Consider the following 18,295-nt stretch of genomic DNA (forward strand, 5'->3'; position numbering starts at 1 on the left):
CCATATCGTTTCCCTTCCCTAAGTTAGAGAAATGAAAGTGGCTTTGTTGCTTGTAAACATCCTCTCACGCCACTTTAATGTTTTATTGCATTTTCTTGCACTCAAGACATTTGGTTTTGTGTATAATAGTATATAGCACACAGTCAGAATAAACTGTTAATGTTTACTAGTATTACCTAGACTGGTAGATCTATACTCATTTGGATCATTCCAAAGATGTGGATTATAGATCCATACCCCATTTGGATCATTCTAAAGATGTTGGTTATACTTTTAATGTTTACCATTATTTCCCAGGACATATTTCCTTAACCTGGAGACCTATACTACACATCCAGGGCATGCTACCTATCAGATCTTAATTTCTACCTGATCTTCATAGCCTGCAATTGTTAAATCATATCTTACATAAATGTATCATAGTTAAGGGTTACCAATAAGAACATAAAACATTGAAAACAATAGGAACCATTAATAGCTGCTAGGAAATGAAGAAATATCATTGTGGTAAATGCTTAAAACAATTAGATGGTTCTTTGAAGGAAAACCAAAGTGCAAAAAAATGTGTTACAAAGATAAAGTAGGCAGTGGTTTCCAGTGTGTCGGGCTATACAGTGTTTTTGATGCACTGTTGAATCCTGATAAAACATCACATACACTCGTCAAGGTCAGCATTATTCTCCAATTATAAGGTCAGCATTATCCTACTAAAGCTAGAGATCTAGAGCTATTTCACATTATACATTGGAATCTGCACAAGAACCATGGGAGAAGAATTGTTCTCAAGATCAATATTGTCCCTTATTTGCTCCCATTCATATCTTTCCTTAGGCCTCTTGCCAAACATTTTCACCAACACTATCACCACAACCATGCACACCCCTCTTCACAAACATCACCGACATTGCCAAATAGATAACAACTTCAATCTTCAGTAGTGGAACAATAATGGGTGCTCTTACGTGTTCCCATATTAATACAAGCTGCTTAGTCATGTCTTCTCAAGCACCTTGAAATGTCTCCGGAATGAGACTAGAATGAGACACCTAATCCATAGTCAGTCAATGCCACTAAATATGCATCAAATGTAAAAGAATCCTTCTACCTTGCTTTATATGATGCCACAAGTGTGTATCTGGGCACCACGTACTAGAGGATCTCAGTGTCTTATCGTTCCCCTAAAGCCCTAGATCATAATGTACAGAACTAATGTTCTACTGTTAGGCCTGATATTGCGGATTTCAGCTATTGACAAGTTCATTCTGCAATGTGGGTGTTGCATATCATGAATCCCAAGTCAAATATCTCCACCAGAAACAAGGAGATCTGCACTAACTCTATTTGGGAAAGATAGGTGTTTCACATGCACATTAGCCTTCAAGCTTTCCAAATGTTGAATGGCTCAATTGGGAATGAATCAACTATCCCCTACTGTAATGCCTCTACCTACCATGTGGGCATTACTTGTAGTCCTAGTTGACCTTATTGCAATGCACACATCACAATAAATGAAACGAACATGAGCCACAAAGTCTGCAAAAGCAATACTATGGCTGCTTACGCTTGCTCTACAGACTTCTTTGAACTTTTGCAGTACTAGTAGCATTAAGTAGTGGGAGAGACACCAAATGGCTGCATTCACTGATGGGCTTAGACTAACTGTTGTGACGCAAGAGAAGAAGATAAAGTGTGGAATAAGATTCTTTCGAAATATACACTAGCATTAGGAAAATTGTTAAAAAGTGGAAGTTTAAAATCTTATTAGTCCATTTATGTTCTCATTTGTCAACGATGGGTATTAGTTTAATATATGTTCTCATTTGTCCACGATTGGTATTAGTTCAATATAAGATAAATGCAATAATCTAAAGTTTAGAAGGTTAAATTTTAAAAATAAAATATGATACACTTTCTAATTTTTTGATTGGTTAAAATAATTAATTTTTTAGGTTTACTTATATTTTGTAAATAGAAAGTGCTCTGTCGCTTATCCTATGCAACCTTATTTCTATCTTTTCTCTAACCTTCCGGAGCCATAATGTAAATTTATCTTGCACGCATGCAATGTTTTTAATCTCATCTATTGAGCTAGATATCTACTTCCCTGGCATAGAAAGAAGATAACACTTTGGTGTTCCACAGAATGACAAGTTTTTTGAGTAGGTAAAATCATGTGGGCCTTCTGGAATACTTACTATCATCATAGGAACAAAATTTTTATGTTTTGATTCGTGCAAAATTTGTATGGTAGTTTCTGTTGAATTGGCTGAGTTAACCTGCACTACCAAGATAGTTTGTTTGCTGTTTATGACCATTTAGTTTATATTGACTTTAATAACAACTGCCCGACTCAACAATTTCAATATTCACAAAATTCCTGTCAATATCAATTGCTATATTATGATTGGTAAAAGTAGAGGATTAATAGTAGGATTAAAAGTAGAGTTCAGTTTTGACTCATGCAACATTTGTGTGATCGCTTCTTTTGAATAGGCTACAAGTTAACCTGCACTACCAATATAGTTTGCATGTTATGACCATAGTTTATATGACTGTAATAATAACCTTGTGTATTTTTCTGGAGTTCTAGAGCTTTCAACGGAGCCTAAGAAATTCCAGATCCATGCAAGATTGTGCTAAGAAACCCTATAGAGAACTTTAGGACTGAAGTCCTTATTGGGGGCTTTTTCCTTTCATATTTGTGGGTTGTTTTTTGTTTTCATTTATTTATTGATAGCAGTTCAGATGATGGTGGATTACAACAGTAGAAATAATAATTTTGTAGGAATGAGAAAGGATGAGGATGTGAGAGAAGTTGCATCTACAGGCCTGGAGAGCATGGAAAGGCTCATCAGGCTTCTCTCACAGCAACAATACAGTAATATCTCTAGTTCTGCTGGAAGTAGCAACATGAGTTCTAATAGCCAGATGGACATGGATTGCAGCACTGGTGCAGATGCAGCAGATAACAAGTTTAAGAAAGTGGTGTCTCTGCTTGGCAGGACTGGGAACGCCAGGTTCAGAAGAGGGCCTAATGTCAATGGGCCTCAATTATCAACAACATTGTTATCTTCTGGAGTCTCAATGGCAGAAACCAATACAAGTTTGTGTGATACTAATGTTTCCACCAGTCACACGAACAGTACCAGGCCTATCGATGGGAGTGACAATGTTTATGGAAATGATTTTGGTAGAAGTAACGATTCCCTATTCCATCCCGCTCCCAAGCCAATACACGTTGCTAGGACTCATTCGCAAACTCTTATCAAGACCTTAGCCGCATCCCCTGTCAAAGCCTCAGCCTCTCTCAAGACATCAACCAAAGCCACTCTTAAATCCTCAACCCCATCCACTCACACAGCCCCAGCCTGTCTCAACCTCAATCTATTTCCTTCCCTTTTGTGCAGAGGAAGTTTTTGAATCCCTCATACTTCTTTATGGATTTAAGTAAGCCTGCACTACCAACAATAATAAATTTTTATGGCTATAGCCTATAAAAAAGAGTGCATTGATTCTTCTCCTCCCCTATCTACAAATTCATTTATGTCATCCATAGTTGGTGATGCAAGTGTTGTTTCCATGAGAAACCAATCTCTTCTTCTTATGTTCTTGTTTCATCCGTGCCTCAGCAGTGGCAAGCATCCCTTGTCTCAGTTCAAGAAGATATGTCATGCCCAATCTGATGATGAAACCATTGGAAAAAAATCATGTGGACCTTTTGGAAGAGGTCATTGCTCCAAGTGCAAGAAATCCAGGGTTAAAAGAACCATCAAAGTGCCTGCAATCAGTGTCAAGATGGCAGATATTCCATCGGATGAATACTCTTAGAGAAAATATGGTCAGAAGCCTATCAAGGGTTCTCCACATCCAAGACAATACTACAAGCATAGTTGTGTCAGAGGTTGAGCTACTAGAAAGCATGTAGAGAGAGCCTTGGATCACCCAACCGTGCTAACTGTGACTTATGAAGGAAAGCCCAATCATTCTCTTTCTATGTCTGAAATCACATGCCTTATTGTAAATACTTGAGGTCTTTTCTTGATTGGTATGTGGCATGCTTAAAGAATGGCAGTCAGTCCACTCTAAAGAACATATCTGGAAGATCCTGCATAGGTATACAATCAACTGATATGGTTCAACCTCCATTGAGGTGTTTTTGGATCTATTGCCAGAAGATGGAGAAAGAATATATTATATAGGACTAATTTTTGAAGATATTTTAGCATTTTCCTTGCTAGTTATAACGATTTCTGAGACCTGTGTCATAATTCACTAAAAAATTGAAAGAGATCTGAATCAAAAAGTTATTATTATTATTGTTTTTAAATGGCCAACTCAACTGCTTCAAAATTTGCGACATTTATGACAATATCAGCGGCTATATATTACTGGTTAAAATTAAGGGATTTAAAGATAATTAGTTGCTATCTTTTATTCCTTTGTGTTTTCTATGTTAGAATGGTTAGGGGCTATCAATATTCTTTATTAGGGATTAAGAATGAGTATATTATTGTGTAGAAAGTGAGATTAATCTCAGGTGTACCCGCCTGAACCTTGCAAAGTTCAAAGAGGAGAAGACTGATTTGTCTTGTCAGTTGGTCCTATTGGTCTGTCAGGGTTTATTTGTCATGGGTTGTAGCTAATCCCTAGGTATATTCCACATTCCATAAGGTGATTGAAACCCTTTCAAATTAGGAGGCTAACATCTAGTACCACGAATGGTTGTTCAAAGAGGAAAACCACATAAAGATGCCAAAAAACCACCCGTGAAAGTCACAGAACCACCTGTGGTTGCTGGGAAATAGTTTGTTCATGTCAAAAATTCATGAGTAAAATTCCACCAAACTACCTCAAAAAAATAGATAACTGCCTATTTGTAAGCCTGGAAAATTAGTTGTAAAAAAGATCATCGATAAGGAGGGCATGTGCTGGCAGGCAGAGCAACGGTAGCTTGTGTCACAGCTGCTAGAAGCAAGGTTGGTGTTGGCCGCTAGCGACATTCGCAATTTGAGGCTGCTAGTCAGTGGTTGCAGGTGGTGAAGGATATTGTTTGGCCTGCTATGCTAGTACTGACATTATAAACTTGTCAAAGAGCGTACAGGCCTTGCATTAGCTTGCGGGACACAATATATAAATTATCCTTTCTTGTAAAAAATGCCTCCTTAAAAATGTGTAGTGCCCTTTCCGATATATATATATATTTTAAACTTTTTAGTTTACGTTATATACATTATATAGATAATCATTTTAAAACATATTTCAAGTGTTTCTAGATTTGCATAGTTGAGATTCTATATTTATTGCCGACAAGTAATGAATACTTGCTCTTTTTATTGTGATTTTCACATTAAAATTATAAGTTTATTGTTGCTTGTGCTCCATTATGATTTTTAGCAAATGTTTGTGATACATTTTGTACTTTCTATTGTAGTAAAGTTGTTCATTTGACTTATAATTTGTTAATTCTATATTGCTATAATATTGTTTATAATTTGTTCATTCTATAATTTGTTGTAGTGTACTTTATAATTTATTAATTCTATTGGTAGAGTATTTTTCATTTATGAGCAACATCATTTGGTTGGTTATATTATATATATTCTTACACATCTTTTTTTTTAACTTTCAGAGTACTAGAGAAAAATGAAAAAATGAAGAATGCGATATGCTTCTTGTTTGGTTAATTTTTTTGGTTACTGCATCTCCAAGTGATCCTTTTGGATATGGCATGATAAAAACACTACAACTTCAACATATTGAAAATGAAGCACTTTTTTTTTCCTAAGAGCTTTTATTCAACACCATTGGACTTGGTGGAAATGTTTTGTATGAAGAAGTTTTAAACTAGTAAATTATAAGGTTGCAATGTTTGACAAATTAGTGTCAAATGTCAATATTCAATAATGTGTTCAAGGCACATTGTTTTTCTTGTGGATTAACTCCCACATTATTTTGTAGGACAACATTGATAATAAATGCAATTAATGTGATTTTTTGATTCAAGTTAGTTTTATGTTATTTTGTTAAGTGCTTTGCTAGAATAAAATATTGGGAATAATTATAGTGAATATTCTATTATTGATATTTTGAAACATTAATGTTGAAAACCATATTAAATTAATTTTTTAAAAAAAAATATATCTAGAGATAATAGATAATATTTTAAAACGTATTCTCAAAGAACACCATTGTCTCTAGACAAAGACAAACTTGAATTGTTTCTAAGAGACAATAAATACTTTTGTTTTATATCATCTTTAAGAAACAATAAATCCTTTACAATATAAGAACAAATGTATCATTACCATGTGTATACATTCAATAAATACTAACATACACAATCAAATTTGCTTATGACTCAGGATGACTAGGCTTGACGGGCATCTCTCCATCTCCACCCTCATGAGCTACAAGTGCAACCTATATGCAATAGAACAAACAAATATGTCACAACTTATAATTTACTACATTGAATAATATTATATTTAGAAATAAATAGAATATCTATAGACAATTAAATAGACATGTTTGTAAAGTTTTACCCGTTTCCTCCTATACAGGATGCATAGGTGTTTGCAAGTCCTATGCTTGCAAGTCCACATATGACATCATTGTTACAAATATATGTCTACTTATGTCAATCAGGTCTAAATCACTAAAGGTCATATTTGAGATGTCAAGAATAGGATCCATGCGCATATCTATGAACAATGATTTTCATGGTGGGTAAGAACTTGCCTTAGTAAGGGGGGTGACATCCTCCTCAACTGTGGTCTGCAATGAAGCTGTATCTGCAACATGTATGTCCTCCAACGTCTAAAAAACCATATGCCTCTGATCTACCATTGAAGATACTGATCATATATGATGGCATTGCACCAAGAGGTTGTTTGTTCAACAATTGAATAACTCGATAGGTTGAAAGAATATCAGTAGACAAACATATACTCATAGCCCTCAAACTATCTACTAAAGACTCCACGGAGATGTCTGCTAGAGATGGGATGTCAACCTTATGATACATATCATCAACTGAAGATGATGCACCATCCTGACCGTCCTGACCACTTGTAGTGTAAATTGTGAGCGTGTCATGTATCTGTGCACTCGATCAGTAGACTTGCATGAATTAGGATCTACTTAAAACTTATTTCACTTAATCTACTTTATTATATTATCTAATATACTTGCATGAATGGAACATAAAACAATAAAGTAACAACACCATAACACTTTAACACAAGAATTGGTAACCCATAAACCCTCCAAGTAGAAGGTAAAACTAGGGTGGGGATGATAAAACTAGGGTGGGGATGACACCCACAATACTTTAGTACTGCAGTAATAAAGTTGGTCTATTAGAACTTACAATTGGTCACTTGAGGTGATCTACTCAGTTAAGAGTAAGAAGGAATATTAGGTCCACCTTGTGAAAGGATTTATACAATACAATTAAGTATGTACTCTGTTAGGAGTTTTTGCAAAGGACTGTTAAGTCCACCCTGTCAAAGGATTTGATTGATGCACTTGTTAGGATGAATCAATGGATTGATCTTTGTTGTACAACTTGATCTGCTAAATAAGATCGTTTGAGAAAAATTGATCACTTGATTGTGATAGATGAGTCTCTTCCTTTCATGTATACTCCTTGTAGCCTTTTAATTACTCTGATCTTTCATATTCGCTTCTATGCAATGTTCTTCAATTCACACTTCTTCTTTTGACAAACAAAGTAACTAATATTTATATCCATCCAAAATAATTGCATTAACAAGTCGGCTACAATAACACTTCAATAGTTTAAAAAATAATTACCAAGTCAACTCAGTGTTGAGACTCAGGTCCAATAGCTTACTCAGGTGATACTATAGACACTCAAGAAACATTGTCAACTCAGCTAACTCTAGCTCTCAATTGATACTGGATGCTCAGTTCATATCGATCGCTTGACAAACTTAGCTAGCTCGGTTCACACTAGTCTACCTTCTTAGTTCTCATTTTGAAATAAGAATGCTAGTTTGACTTGGTTTACACTACAGCTCGGTAGATATGGTCAACTCGGTTGACACTATTAACTTGGTTAATACATGAGCTCAGTTAACACACTTCTGCCTGGTAGCGTGGTCACTATTGTCTTCTTATGATGACTAATTATTTTAGCACTAATTGACAATATGTCTTTGTCATAAGGTCAACAATCTCCCTCTTTGTCATTAGTGACCAAAACACTTATCATGCACAAAATCTAAAATCAAAATCCTTCAATCAAACTCCCCTTTGTGTGTGCTCTATTCTGCAACTTGGTTTGAACTGAAAACTTTGTAACCCGGTTACAATTTTGTGTTTTTGATTTTTCAAAATTGTAATTGTTTATCTGCTTTTAACATATCTTTATGTTGTACATATTTTCTCTTATATACATATATTTTCCCCCTTGTTTTTGTTACAAATGCCAAAAATTTAAAAAGTTATGCCAAAGTGAGAGAGGAAATCATAATGAACCTTCAAAATCAAAGACATAGTCTTATCCTAGTTAGTTAAAATACCTTTAATATGTGCAAATCTATCTGAAGCAAGGTTGATAACTTCAACACGTGTTATGCCACTGAAAGGTTTGTGTCCTTAACTAGTATCTTTGCATGATCCATTCTCTTTGCATAATATCCATATGGGGAAGCATCATACCCTGAATGTCTACTAAGGTTGCTCGTATTCTGGCCTCTTCTCTTAATAGTTATGCTTGAAGATCTGTCAAAAATTTGACTTTTGTAAAATGACTTGAGCTAGAACTCGGGTTGAGTGCCAACTTATCGACACTAGCCATCAATACCATATCAATCTTAGTCAGTGTATCCTTGATTTCCTTGGTGAAGTTTGTTGTATCACTTAACTTTACAAATAAAGATATAACATTATTAACAACAATTTCTAATGCAGAAATTAAAGTAGGCAATTCCATTTGATCAATAGTTAAGCACTTTATTTTCAAACTTCCTTTCAGCCTTCTTAAGAAGTTTGTCCTGACCATCTGCATATTCATTGAACTTATGCACAATTTCAACTAGTTGTTCAATGATAGGAACTTTTTTCGTTTACCTCTATAGATGGTGCATCGAAAAATATTTCTTTGATATCCTCAAGGACTTTGCTTATGTCCCTTTCTACCCTTAACATCTGCTGCTTGGCTCTTTTCTTTCATAGTTCTCCCAATATGTCCATTTTCTTGGCAGATAGATTAGATTGGTCCCAATTTGGAATCACAATCTCTTCATCAAGATGAATATCATTAATGATCTCTTATTTTTCTTTGTCCTTGGCCCCTGATGAAGGTATGACTTCCTTTGATAACCGAATCCTTCCTTAGCTGATGTTCAGTTAATACCCTGGGAGCCTGTTGCTTAGTTACTAGAGAGGAACTTGGTAAAGATGTAATAATCTTCACTTCACTGCTTTGTTGAATTGGGTTCAACTCAGTAGGCTATAGCTCGGGTGTTGACTTAGGAGGAGTGGTTGGGAGAGATGCCATGACCTCTGCTGCAATTTTTTCAGGATCATACTCTTCAATAGTCCAAACCTCTAGTAGATCTCCCTCTTCTTCAATATCAAAAATGTTTTTTCACATATTGGATGTGGACTGTACAACATTCTCTATTTTATTTGACGAAATTTGAAAAGCTTTAAATCTAGGAGTCTGTGTGCTTTCATATTTAGACATTGCCTCCTTTATTTCCTTCTCAAAGAGATTTGCCATTATTTTCCTTAGAGTTTGTTCTCTAATGTCCTCTGTCTTGATTACATTTGCCCAATGGTGAGAGATAACCTTTAGTAGGGTTTCAGGAGCTTTCCCTTTGAGTTCAGTGGGGTCATATTTCCATTTGGCCATCTTCTCAACCAATGCATCTTCAATTTACCTCTGCCCTCCTCTGGTTTCATATTTGAGGAATTTGAAGTCTGCCATGCCACTACCTTCCCTTAATGCTTTCAATCCTTGTTCAAAGGTAGGTGAGGGACTTTTTAGAGAGATGATTGGAGCATTATCTTCATCTTCATCATCATCATCCTCAAGCCTCAATTTATTTCTTGCCTTCCTAGGCTTGGTGGCAGTGATCATAGGAGTTGAAGATGTTGTTGATTTCCTTAATGGAGGCTTTTCCTTCTTCTTTGGAGGTTCCTCTACTTCTTCTTCATGATCACCTTTCTCTTCTTCTTCCTCTTCTACATCATCATCTTTACCCTCAGTAAACATGATAGGGGAATTAGATTTGGAAATTTTCTTCTCAAGTTTTTTTAACCTTTTCTTTCCTCTCTTCAAGATTTGAGGGATCTAAATCTCAAGTGAGATTCTAGTTTTTGCTTCCTCATAAGTTACAAAATAGGTAGATTTAGGATCTATAGGTTCATTTATGAGAACATTAATGATCTATCTGGTTTTATCACTATTCAACTCATATGCTAGAGGTTTCACCCATGCAATCCTAGGTCTGACTACCTCAATATGCACTATATCATAGTCAACCGGGAAATAGATATCTTGCTCATAATGTTCAACCAACTGTTTAGGGATCCTAAACCTACTTTGCATCTTCTCTTATAAGTTCTCAAAATATGCATGCATGATGCCTTCAAAATTCTCACCCATTTCATCTATGAAATTATTGATATGATATAGCAGGGGGTGTCCTTCCATACAACAGGTCCTTTTGATGGAAAGAATTTTTGGACATAGAAAAATAAACACATAAGAAGAGAGCCAAACTTACACGAATTGTTCTTAAAGATTAGATGCTCTCCATGTTCTTTCTCAGCTAAGCGCTTTGAAGCTTGACGAGGCAAAGTTACAGGTTCTTCTTCACAACTTTATATGCCAGGTCAATTGCTTCACAAGGCACGTTGTTGGGTCGGCTTGAACTATAAATATCGTGAGCTATGGAACTTCATTTCCATGTCAGTCATGTTATTCAACTTCATGCCTCTATCGTCCCATTCAACTAGGGTTAGCTTAGCCAATTATGCACATCCTAGGGTTTTGGTTGCTTTGGACTTCTCCATCATTGGGTAACCAGTGATTCAATGTATCATCTTCTTGGTGATTGGAACTAGTTTCTCAAGCTAGAAGGTCATGTCATGGACTCGACTCAATACAAACTTGATCCACTTAATTTGAAAGTTCCTCTATATATGAAGGATGTGGGTCAAACCCTTAACTTCCAGATGCTTGTATTTTGGTTTCAACACTTCATTCTCACACAATGCATTGTATGCTTGATCTAGCTTGAAATTACCCAATTCTTGAATTGAACAATGATAAAATGACCTTACATCATGAATGAGGATTACCTTGGGAGGAATGGTTGAGTGTGCTCCTTGTGGATCCTTCTCTTTAGCAATTGCAAGATATAGTTTGAACTTGGGTGCTTTGCATTACATTTTTGACCAACATCTCAGAATCCTTATAGACCTTTGTGTTGGATAAAGCTTCCATATCACTTGGTTGATGAATAACTTTAGATGATAACTTCGCTTGCAACTTTTCTTCAACAACAAATTTTCTCTAAATCGCTCGGGGGCTCGAAAAATGCTATACTCTTTTAGATCTCTAAATTCGTGGTAAAGAAATAAACCTTTGATTTCTTCTTTTATTAGATTTTCAATTTTGAGGGCCTCATTAATGCTTTGTACTTATGTAGGTGAAGAATGCTTGGTTAAGTCTTCAAACTTGATTGCACCATGAAGCTCGGTTAAGACTAGTTGACTGCACTCAGTTGAGTCAATGACTTGGTTGAGTCTGACCTTGCTCGGTTAAACTTTAAGTGTAACTGGGTAAAGACTAACAACTCAATTATAACCAAGACTTGACATGATTCTTCCATTTGTCCTAGTGCATCTATTATAGATGTAATGCCCCGCTTGAAAATCCTTCAAACAAGGATAGATAAAAGCCAAATGATTCTTTTAAAAAAACAAGTATGAAAACACAAGACAACCATCATACATGGACTAAGGAGATTGCCATCGAAGACTAACCTACAACCAAAAACCAAAGATCTCCAAGCATCACCACAGACCAAAGCGTTAACTAGAAAACAGAAGAGGCCAACCATGATCCCACATACATCAAGATGCAAAGGAAGCACAACTCAACTATTGAATACCATGCTGAAAGACAAAAGCTGACTCCTAAAAATTGGCTAAGTTTGAGATCCCGCGGCCCTGGAATTTCTTAGAATCTTTAACTTAGCTCGTAGAGGTTTGGAACCTATCTCAAAAGATTGGAACTGATGTAGAATATGATTTTGTTCATAGCTCCAGTGGTCTTCTTGTATGCTTATATAGAGGTGATTGAATCACCCCACTCATTACCTTGGGTGTCAATAACTTCATTATTTTGGTCTGAGCTCTCTAGATATTTCCTCACCCATTGCTGCTTCATTTGAGTCTTGATTTTATCATCTTTTGTTTTCTTTTCATCTTCAACTATAGCTTGGTTCATATAGTTCTTTGCTAGATGATCAAGTTCTTTGCATACATAGCATCTTTTGGTAGGATTCCTTTTTATGAACTGAGTCCTCATACAGTTAGCTCCAATGTGTCCATATTCACCACATAAATAACATATGTACCATGTGTTGTAATCCCAACCAAAGATAGCTTTAGCAAGTTGTTTAATAGATTTTAATTTCTCGGCTTTGCACTTTGAAGATTTATGACCTTGTTTGTTACATGTGAAGCATTTTCCTTCAAAATTAATCTTTTTTGTGCATTCACTTGCTCTGTGTCCATGCTTGTTACAAGTATACCATTTACCATTTAACTTTGACTTTGCATTGCTCCAACATTTGTTTGATGTATGCCCTAACTTTCCACAATGATTACATGTAGGTCTTTTGTTGTTTTGAGCTTCTTGCTGTGATGATTCTCCTTGTTCAGTGTAGCCCAATACTACTTTCCCTTTGTGTCTTTTCTGAGATGGATCAACCAATTGATCCATTCTTTCATGTGATCTCATCATTCTTTCATTGGTTTCTTTTTCTGCTCTAAGATCATTTCTGAGTCTATCATTTTTTGTCCATAGATCGACAACTTCTTGATTTGCACTGTTTAATTGATTTATCATATCTGCCTGATTTAGTAAAGCTGGTGGATTTCATTGTCCTTTTCTTCTAGTATGGTGTTGAGTAATCTTTTATCTTCATCTACCATATCTTTATCACTTCCAACTTTGTTCTTTTGTTCCATAACTTCACATATCCTAACTGAATGAATCTCTTGTTCTCTTTTCAATTTTCTAACTTCTTGCAGAATGAGGCCCTCCCAAGTAGATCTTCTATAGCTACATCTACTTCATCTAAACTTATTTCTTTGAAAATATCTTCAATTCTTTCTTCTTTGTATATATCTTTGCTCTCAAGCTACTAAACTTATGATAAGAGAACCTTTCTCTAATACCAACTGTTGGAAATGTAATGCTGATCAAGTGACTGAGAGGGGGGTTGAATTAGGAACCACTTAAATCTTCTTTCTCTTAATCCACTTTATTATATTATCTAATCTACTTGTATGCATAGAACATAAAGCAGTAAAGTAAAAACACCATAACACTTAAATAGAAGAATTGGTAACCTAGAAACCCTCCAAGTAGAAGGTAAAACTAGGGTGGGGATGACACCTACAATGCTTCACATACTACAGTAATAAAGTTGGCCTGTTAGGGCTTACAATTGATCACTTTTGGTGATCTACTTGGTTAAGAGTAAGAAGGACTGTTAGGTCCACCTTGTGAAAGGATTTATACAATACAATTAATGATGTATTATGTTGGGATTTTTTGCAAAGGACTGTTAGGTCCAACCTTGTTAAAGGATTTGACTGATGCACCTATTAGGATGAATTAGTGAATTGATCTTTGTTGTGTAACTTAATTTTTTGAATAAGAACATTTGATGAAAATTTATCACGTGATTATGATAGATGAGACTCTACCTTTCTTGTATACTTATTGTAGCCTTCTATTTACTCAATTTTTTCATATTTGCTTCTATGCAATGTTCTTCAATTCACACTTCTTCTTTTGACAAACAAAGTAACTTATATTTATATCCATCCAAAATAATCCCATTAACAAGTTGGCTACAATAGCTCTTGAATAGTTTAAAAAATAATTACCAAGTTGGCTTAGTGCCGAGACTCGGGTGATACTATAGACGCTTGGGAAATGCTATTAACTTGGCTAACTTTGGCACTCAGTTGATACTAGATGCTCGATTCATATAGATCACTCGATAAAATCATTTGGCTCGGTTCACACTTCTTTGCCTACTCAGTTCTTATTCTAAAATAAGAATGGTAGATTGACTCGGTTTATACTAGAGCTTGGTAGATACTATCAACTCAGTTGACACTATTAACTTGGTTCATATGAGAACAATTAAGACACTTATGTTTGGTAGCTCAGTCACTTCTATCTTCTCATAATGAGTAAGTGTTTTAGCACTAATTGACAATATGTCTTTGCCATAAGGTCAACAAGAATGTTCTCTTCGCACTCTCCACTAACACCATCTCCTCTACCTCTCTCCACCTCAAACCACCATTGACACTGTGGGATAGAGCATTATAAAATGTGTCCAAACTTAGACTATCATAAGGGTTAAAACCCTAGACAGTGTACATCATATTGATCAACTTATCTCTAATCACAATCATCTTATTCCTATGTTGTAGGGTAGATGAAGCCTGTAAGCTCTGATCAATAGCATCAAGTGTGTTTGATAAGCGTTGAAGAGTCTCAATGAAAAGTATCTGCCTATTCTAGGTACTATTAGTGGATCTACATAATGATCCACTAGGGGGACAACCATGTACACTGACCTCTCCAAAATCACTACCGCCAAATGCTACAATGATGAAATAAATAAACAAAGAAAAAAAGGTAGGTGACAATAGAGATCTGCACATGCACATATATATACATATACACATTATTTAAAAACTAATTTAATCAAAACACACTAAATGAATCTTGCTAAAGAAACTTACTATACAACATATTATAAAGAAATGTTAACTACATTACATTTTGATTTCAGTAATAGGTACAAATAAAATTTAGATAACAATAAATAAAAATCAGCCTAGTCATACTTGAAAATCTAATCATGATTAGAGATACAAGGTTAGAGAGAGGTTAAGAGATTAGAGAGAGGTTTAGGGTTTAGAGATATGGGGTTTAGGAGTTCGAGAGAGGAATTATATGTTAGAGAGAGAGAGATAGGAGGTTAGGGTTGGGAGAGATGAGGTTATGTGGAGAGAGAGAGAGAGAGAGAGAGAGAGAGAGAGAGAGAGAGAGAGAGAGAGAGATGAGGTTATGTACATTAGAAAGAGAGAATTTTAGGGACAATGAGAGAGAGAGAGAGGGTTAAAAGTTAGAGAGAGAGAGGAAGTTAGGGTTTTGAGAGATGAAGTTATGTGTATGTGTGTGTGTGTGTGTGTGAGAGAGAGAGAGAGAGAGAGAGAGAGAGAGAGAGAGAGAGAGAGGAGGAGGAGGAGGAGGAGGAGGAGGTTAAGGTTGAGAGACATGAGGTTAGGAGGTTAAGGTTGAGAGAGAGAGAGAGAGAGAGCGAGAGAGAGAGAGAGAGAGAGAGAGAGAGACGTTTAGGGATTAATGGGTTAGAGAGAGGCTTAGGATTTAGAGAGATGGGGTTTAGGAGTTAGAGAGAGGAAGAGAGAGGATGTTAAGGTTTGGAGAGATGAGGTTATTTAAGTTGGAGAGGAAGAAGACCAGGGATTACGGGTTAGAGATAGAGAGAAGGTTGTGTGTGTGTGTGTGTGTGTGTGTGTGTGAGAGAGAGAGAGAGAGAGAGAGAGAGAGAGAGAGAGAGAGAGAGAGAGAGAGAGAGAGAGAGAGAGAGATGTAATTTTTAGAGGTAAATTTTCATTACACACATACTTCTCTTATATTATTTATATGATCATTATCTATATAATTTTCTTGTACTATTCGTATGATCATACTTCATTCTTTTGATTTATTAATGCTTAAATGCATTGTATACATAAGTAATGGTCATTACTGCTATCCCTCTGTATATTTCTGGAGAACAAATTACTAAGAATAGCTGTAAGGATATAACTGATAGTTGTACATTATCAATCATTCTAGGAATGTGAAAGACAAAGAAAATAGGGTGGCTCATGTAGATACAAGAAAATAAAATGAACATAAGAAGATAGATATTGAATTGAATCAAATGGTTAATACCATTTTCCATTAGCATAAATTCAGAAACTAATGTAATCCACCTAGGGCTATAGTTTAGAGAAAGATGAAAGTCTTCCTATTATAGAGAAAGCTTTATCTTTTTGAAAATATAATCAAGTTACATTAATTATTATTAAAAAAATCACACACAAGAATTACCAATTTTGTATCATAATAAATAACCCTAGTAATGTGGAACAAACAATTACATAAATTACCACAAATCTATGTACTATACCACAAGTGATTAATGTGAAACAAACAATTACATAAATTACCACAAATCTATGTACTATACCACAAGTGATAGAAAGTTGTACTTGGTGTAAGTAACATGGAGCTTCTACAAAGCATCGACTAATAAAACTACTACAACCCATTCAAATTAGTGTGCAACATGCAATAGAAAATTGTACTTTGTATAAGTTTAAAGAGCTTTCCAAAATGACAAACCATAGACTCATAGTAACTAGTATGATATATTCAAAGTGTGCAAGGACTTTTCAAAGGCAAAAGGCTAGAAATACATAAAAAACTTTTTTTATGTGAAGATGTACCCAAAAGACATGAACAAAAAAATAGAAAGTCACTCTAATCCATTTCCAACTTATACCAACCATTTACTTTTTATTTAACAATGTAACCTGAAATTGCTCATACTTAGCTCTCATAGAATTGGTGGCTTGGAGTATGTTGCCCTGATAATGTGTATGCCTTTTGTTAAATTGTCAAGACTGGGTGTATGACAAGACTTTTAATTTAAACTTAATAATTAAATTAAAATTTAAAATTTTATAAGCCTTGTCACATGCCTTTTGTTTCTAGCATAGCCAACTCCTGCAAAAATGACTTTGTAATTGTCAACTTGCAAAAGGTTGAAGTAGAAAAATTACCCTCACCAAGACCTTTTGAGAAAAGTGGACAAGCCAACCATAGGGAGTAACCTACATGAGATGATGTGTTAGCATTTTAATAAATAAAAATATGCCTAATGGTAAGATGTTTCCTTATTTAACACTTATATTGAGCACAAATCTAATGAAAACTAGGAGTCATTCTTGAATGTTAACATGCCCATATTTAATTGATTATTTCTCATAAAATTCCATGTCAAACCCTACCCCGTGTTATTGGTAAATGGGTTAATGCTTTAGGACATCAAGAAGTAGGGTGAAATTAATCTAGTGAGGTCACGAATGACTTAAACATCACACTAAGACTTGACTCCTAGGCTAAGAGTGTTAAAAAATCAAGGTTGACTTACTTTTTGTGAGCTTAATTTTTCCTTAATGTGTGATGTTTAAGGGTGGTCATAAGATCCAATGATTAAGCAACATAGTTGTAATGAATCTCCTCAAGATTATGCCTCCCCCAATCAATACCTCTTGTGTGAAAATATAATGAAACCCACATTTATTCATTTTTAATATATACCTATCATTTCTTTAGATCATAATCATGTAAGCCAAATAGTGTATTATTTAGCTTGTCTTAGTCAACTCAATTAGTCATATTAGGTTCTAGTTCATTCTTACAAACAAATGTTCAAACACAATAACAATATTCATCACTTTCTTAGTCCATGTAATTCCAATTCTTTTTTTTTTTGTGTGCATGAAGCCATTTCAATCTCTTAATATTATATTAATGGTATATGATGAGCAATCATGTTATTGGCTTAAAATATAAAGATCGTGATATGTGGTTTGGCACGTAAACCCAACTTTGCAAATTTTTAAAAAGAGTTCCATTAATAAGTGATTGTGGGATGTGATAGTCCAAAAGATTTGATAAGTGATATAATGTACAAAATTTGATTAATTTTTGCTAAATAACAAAAATAAAAATATAAAAACATAAAAACTTTCTCACGATGCCTCCCGCGTCTGCTCCCACTTTGTCCACTCCCACTTCTTCCTTTGACGGAGATGCCCTTGTTGGGTGTGTTTGCTAGTCTTCTCCCACCCTTTCTTAGGTGGCCATTGGGGTAGGGTTTCGTCCTTTGCCCATGGCGAGGGGCGGTCTCTCTACTATGTT

General features: G+C 35.2%; 1 protein-coding gene and 1 pseudogene across 7 annotated transcripts in view; both read left to right on the forward strand.

Moving 5' to 3' along the window:
* The window catches only part of LOC149555162 (sugar transporter ERD6-like 6), a 47,332-nt gene that overhangs the window by 25,106 nt on the left and 3,931 nt on the right, over positions 1 to 18,295 (forward strand). For 2 of the 7 annotated variants that reach the window (XM_089829200.1, XM_089829199.1), the window contains exon 3: positions 2,786 to 4,327. The exons of 3 other annotated variants lie outside the window; for them this stretch is intronic. In XM_089829200.1, the coding sequence (XP_089685326.1) occupies positions 2,788 to 3,420 (633 nt within the window). In that variant the 5' untranslated portion in view covers positions 2,786 to 2,787 and the 3' untranslated portion in view covers positions 3,421 to 4,327. Of the gene's footprint in view, positions 1 to 2,785; positions 4,328 to 5,629; positions 6,004 to 18,295 lie in introns of those variants that run through there. 2 more of the 7 variants (XM_089829205.1, XM_089829204.1) reach the window with 2 other exon arrangements.
* LOC149555163 (putative WRKY transcription factor 11 pseudogene) lies at positions 3,481 to 4,327 on the forward strand (annotated as a pseudogene).

This window comes from Cupressus sempervirens, chromosome 5, assembly GCF_028749045.1.
Source record: "Cupressus sempervirens isolate cs-2001-9-10 chromosome 5, ASM2874904v1, whole genome shotgun sequence".
Lineage (NCBI taxonomy): Eukaryota > Viridiplantae > Streptophyta > Pinopsida > Cupressales > Cupressaceae > Cupressus > Cupressus sempervirens.